The sequence below is a fragment of the Lactuca virosa genome, chromosome 2, assembly GCF_052849685.1.
Source record: "Lactuca virosa cultivar CGN04683 chromosome 2, Lactuca_virosa_CGN04683_v6, whole genome shotgun sequence".
Taxonomy (NCBI): Eukaryota; Viridiplantae; Streptophyta; class Magnoliopsida; order Asterales; family Asteraceae; genus Lactuca; species Lactuca virosa.
In genome coordinates this window covers 75,234,573-75,240,201 of record NC_136427.1, presented here as the reverse complement: position 1 = coordinate 75,240,201, position 5,629 = coordinate 75,234,573, and the positions used below count along the sequence as shown (strand labels likewise).

The window sequence follows — 5,629 nt, the reverse complement described above, 5'->3', positions numbered from 1 at the left end:
AAATATCCTTAGACCCATTAAAAATTCTTTATTTACTCTCTTTTATTATTCCAATAAAACCAACCCTGCAGCAGAAACCCATAAAAAATCTTGAAGTTTTTATGATTAACCAAAAAAGGACCATTATACCCTTATTGACTTTTAGAACGGTAACAACTTCTACTTTTGGCTTTTTTATTCCAAAAGGAGATTGATTTCCATAACCGGATAATTCAAACCTTTAAAGTGTAATCATCTTTCATGTTATCCAAGTCGTGAATGAAAGTGATGTTTCTCTCTGCCATTATCAATGTAAAAAAACATCAAAGAAGAAAATATTATTTAGCATAATGTATATAGTTTAATAGAAAAAAATATTGTTAAGTATTTATAAATCGATATGTTACCATATAAATAAATGAAGTCAATGTTAATGGTTTTGAATATCAATACAATAAGTGTTCAACTGTTCAAATTGCTCTCTTTGCAATAATAATACACAATGTAAGACCACAACAGTGAGTTAATGAACATCCCATTTACATGTATAATGAATCTAAACGATCATATAACCCACTTAACATGTATAATGAATCTAAAAATTCCTGTAACCCATTTTTCGTAAGTAATTATTAAATTGTAATAACACCCTGTGTAAATAACAACAAAAAGGACTGAATTGCCCTTTTAACCTTGATTCATTATGAGTAATTATTAAATTGCAATAATACCATGTGTAAATAACAACCAAGAAATGATCGAATTGACCTTTTAACCATGTTTCTATCCTTTCATTTATGGTAACCAAGAAAGGATAAAATTGCCCTTTTAATATTGATTCATTGTGAGTAGATTAGACTAAAGTTCATTTTCATATAAAAAAGAGCATTGTACAGTTAAGAAATCCAATAATAATAACATTTTTGAAGTGTCAGGGACAATTTGGAAATAGATTTCCAAGATGGTTACATGTAAATTGATATGGAAGATGGATAATAATCGTATAGGTATAACATATAATAATTAAACTTTTATTTTACTACTTTGAATGGATATTACAGATTATAAAGATGCAACCAAGAAAAAAACACACCATAAAGAAAAATGCAAAACACAAACAAATCATAAGTATTCAAAACATATAATATTCCTTTTACATGTAATTCGTTTTGGAAGACAGATAATATTAGTATAATAGAGACAAATCATCAATATTCAGAACATATACTATTCGTATAAAGTATCAACATTACAGAGTAAAAGGGATTAAGAACATACAGTTGTCTCGACTAATCAGACTCATCTTCATGTTGGAGAAGTTTTTGGACTTGTTTCCTGTGGTGGAAGTATGAAAGAATGGTCGTGTAAATTCATGATTAAAAATGTATGAATAATATATAAAACTGAATAGGATGAAAAGGGGCAAGTAAATCAACTGAATTGCAATTAAATTTAAATTAGAATATATCATACCTTATCAATTCCTTATTTGCAGGGATTCGATATGAGTGATAACAACCGTTTCATAAATTTTAAGATGAAATAGAAGAATGAATATGGTAACCAATTAAGTCTTTCCAAACGTGAATCGGTTTTTCAAATCACACCACATTTAAATTTAATTTAAATCGGATATATAAGTTACATATATCCTATGACCTGGACATGTAAGCCACCCTGTGATATGAAGGAGGGGCAAAAATGAGATTTCACATTGAATGAATTTCGAGTTTTTGAAGGGACACGTGGCAGAGAGGATTCTTTTATTAGATAGGTAGAGGTAGATGTAGAGTAGATTAATCCACACTTTTGAACCATTTCAATATTACACAAATAAATGAAATCAATAAATAAACGTAACATGCAATCGTACACAAATAAATGAAATCGTACACAAATAAATTCAAGTAACGTTGTTGGTGTCATTGAGCCTTTTCTTAAAACTGGATTTTCAATTTCCTTTGTTTACAACATCCTTTCATTTCTTCCTATAACATCAAATACAATTTGCATGATAATAATTTTTTTTTAACTATCAAATTTCTCCTGCATCGCGCTGGTGCATCTCCTAATTTCAACAACAAATAATAAAATTATGATTAATAAGAGAGAAAAAAAACAACAAATTTCTACAACAATAAATATTGTCATGAATCGAGAAAAGAATACAATGTATACGCTCTTATGCTCTTATCCAATAAAGTTATGTATTTTTATCAATTTATGCAACAAAACAAATCTATTACAAATTTATGTGGTCGTTACCAATTTATGCAACAAAAATGGGACTCTTACCAATTAACTAAGAAAATCAATAAAAAAAAAATCAAAAGTGGAATTAATGCATACCAGACAACATATTTGAGGTGGTGCTACCTGCGAGCCATTGCCGCCACAATTCCACCAAACACAACCCCAATGGTGGTTGCAGCAATGCCTATGCCAATTACACCATCTACATATATATGCAATTTTACCAAAATATAAACCAAAAATACAAATTAAAATTTTGAAATCAAAATCAATGAAAAGAAAATATATAAAATTAGAAGTTTGACCAACCTTTTTTAATATGGTCTTCAATTGTTCTTTTAAGATTCAACGCCTGCATCCAGTTGGGTGCAACCTATAAAAATTTATATCAATCGCTAATAAGGTTAAATACAAAAACTCTAAGGTCCTAAAAAAAAAGTACAATGCCAAAATAGTAAAAAACGAAAAGTACAAGGGTGAAATAATAAAAATTGAAAATTTTAACCTCCAAGCAGCGATCAACAAGTTGTCTGCTTTTAGAGTAATCCCCACTTCTGTAATATCCAACAGCAAGTAGATACATCTTTTCTCTTGTTTGTAATGGGCTGTTTGTACCCACCAATGAAGCTGAAACAACCAATAAAAATTAAAATCCATTATATTAAACATTTTTTATTATTTATATTTTTCCAACATTCAACTTTTTGTTTTGTGTTATGAGGAGAAATGAAGGTATGATCGTGAGTTCCATTAAGGTGTTGTTTTGTTTTTACTCAATGGACTTTAATCTAGTAAACTATATATCAATGTTATTACTACATTATAATAGAATTGCTTTCTATTACGATAACATTGCTACATCTGCGATTGGGTAGATTTTCAATGTACAATAAGAAGATATGTAGGCATGATGCTATAATAAACAAATAAATAAAAATACGTTGCAATTTCTTACATTTAACTCTTTCTTTTTCGCTTAATGAAAAAAAAAACAACTAATACCGATAGTTGTACACCATTTAACAAATTTTCCCCAATTCATTTATTCCTTCCATTTTCCCAAGTGTACTTCGGGTGTGTTTGAGATTATTTTTTAAGGTTAAAAGTCCTTCTTTTTGTAAAAGGACTTTTTGCTTAGCAACTTTTTTCAAAATAAAATTTTTAAAATGTGTTTGTATTTGTTTTTAGGGTAAAAACCAATTTTTCAGTTAAAAAGTCTCAAAAGTTACAAAAAGTTTTAACTTTTGAAAACCCAATTTTTTTTTTCTATACAAAAAGTTATTTTAAAAGATCTTTTCCTTTTCGCCAAACATCTTTTGATCATTTTTTGACTTTTTGGGAAAATTAAAAGTAAAAAGTTATTTTAAAAGTGATCCCAAACACCCCTGAATTCGTGTTCTCATATATTTTTTTAAACATTGTTTATAAATACAACATTTTATCCATGTTTAATGGAATAAATAAATAAATAATGCCGTTTATGTTTATGTTTAAATTAAAGTTGAGAATAAAACTTATGTGTTCACCTTCAAGCATTGCTATCCCACGTTGTACATCTTGAGGTCTCCTTGAATGAACAAGAGCCCATGATAAACGCATGTGACACTCATGTTTTAGTTCATCTTTAGAACCTTTTTCAGCTTCAGCAACCTCACGCTCACAACCCTATTCATCAAATTGATTATTGAAGTTATTATGTCACAATTAAAATTTCATATTTTTTTTTCTCAAATTGACTACTGAACAAGCTAAATGCACAATTAGTTGCATTTCTAAACGGCATCAGGTAAGATAAAAAAAACCTCCCAAAGACACTTGTGGAGCAAGGTCAAAGGTGCCTCGTATTTTCGAAGTAATATGAAGATTATTGCTCAAAATAATACAAAAACGAAAATTTATTGAGAGAAAACCAACGGGAACAAACGCCATCGAATCTGTTAAACATTAAAATACATGTGTGTAACAATTAATCGAAAATTAAATTGTTAAAGAAATTCTATTTTGGTTGATGAGATGTAATTTATATTATTAGGGATAGGGTTTTATAGGAATTTATCAAGGGATTAATGCTTACAACGACAATGTCGGAATCGCACCAAGGAATCTGATCACCGCCTGAGAAGAAGTCGCCTACGGACTCAAAGAACCTTCCGATCTTCGCTTCCATGAATTCCTTTCCGGTGCTAACGAATTTACGAAATTATAAAAAGAAAATATGCATCTCTCACCTTGTCCTCGAGTTTAAAATCTCAGGTAAGAAAGGAACGCCGTGAGCAATTGAACCAATTAACGGTTAAAACTTAAAATCGAATTATTTTAATTAAATCTATAGTTTTTAGTTTTGATTAAACAGAACAAAAGACACCTTGTATACATCAAAATTCTAATTTGATACTGTGTTTTTATTTGTCTTAAATCTGACACTATATTTTCCAATTTGTTACGATTCTGGCCACTTGACCGGTTAACCATGTTACATGCTGACGTGACATGATAACATGTCAGTTTTGATGACGTGACATGTTGACATGATATGCATGCGTGTCAAAATTGATTTTTTTTTTTCACAAAAAACACTAAGTTTTTTTTTTTTTTTTTTATTATTTTGGCATTAAGTTTAATTTTCTTTCAATTTTGACACTATGTTTTTTTGTTTCAAATCGAACATCATTTTTTCCAATTTTGTTCAATGTTTACAATTTTCTATTTAAAACCGTATAAATATTTTTTGAATAAATTTAAACCGTATAATTATGTTTTTTTTTCAATTAAAAACCATAGTTTTGTATAAATACAAAGTTTTTTTACATTCAAACCATAATTTTATGTATAAATATGTATTAGTTATATAAAAATCATATTTTATATTAAATACGCAACTTTAAAATGAGTTTGGAGGTTTGGAGGTGTGTAGTCGATCAAAACCCGGATGTTAAGTTTGCAACCCGTGAAATTTTTACATCTTATTAGAAGCTTATGGCTAGTTTGATTCTCATGATACAACTAATGTATATTTATACATTATGCTTTGAATGAAAAAAAAAACAAAATACCTTGTATTTAAATAAAAATATGGTGTTTAAACGAAAAAAATATATTTATACGGTTTAAAATGTAATAAAAAAATATAGTTATATGGTTTCAAATGGAAAATGGTCAAAGTTGAACAAAATTTGATAAATGATGTTCGATTTAGAACAAAAAAACATAGTGTCGAAATTGAAAGAAAAAATTAAACTTAGTGTCAAAATCGAAAAAAGTGAAAAATTAGTGTTTTTTGTGGAAAAAAATTCAATTTTGACACGTCAACATATAATGTCAGCATGCTACGTCATCAAAACTGGCACGTCATCATGCCACGTCAGCATGTAACTTGGTTGATTGGTCAAGTGGTCAG

At 28.5% G+C, this 5,629-nt stretch overlaps 1 protein-coding gene across 3 annotated transcripts; it reads right to left on the bottom strand.

Moving 5' to 3' along the window:
• Window positions 1-1,074: 1,074 nt before the first annotated feature.
• Window positions 1,075-4,507, bottom strand: LOC145156398 (mitochondrial fission 1 protein A-like). Of its 3 annotated transcripts, none has more exons than XM_079075795.1 (6): window positions 4,307-4,507; window positions 3,759-3,897; window positions 2,738-2,859; window positions 2,542-2,605; window positions 2,329-2,434; window positions 1,075-1,314 (listed from the first exon to the last, which is right to left on the bottom strand). In XM_079075795.1, exons 1-5 carry the CDS (start codon window positions 4,397-4,399, stop codon window positions 2,352-2,354), a joined length of 501 nt encoding a protein of 166 aa, XP_078931921.1. In that variant the 5' UTR covers window positions 4,400-4,507; the 3' UTR covers window positions 1,075-1,314; window positions 2,329-2,351. The 3 variants fall into 3 exon arrangements, with proteins under 3 accessions (XP_078931921.1, XP_078931919.1, XP_078931920.1); XM_079075793.1 differs by lacking the exon at window positions 1,075-1,314 and adding an exon at window positions 1,882-2,047 and having other exon boundaries at window positions 2,356-2,434; XM_079075794.1 differs by lacking the exon at window positions 1,075-1,314 and adding an exon at window positions 1,882-2,047 and having other exon boundaries at window positions 4,307-4,506.
• Between the last annotated feature and the right edge of the window lie 1,122 nt (window positions 4,508-5,629).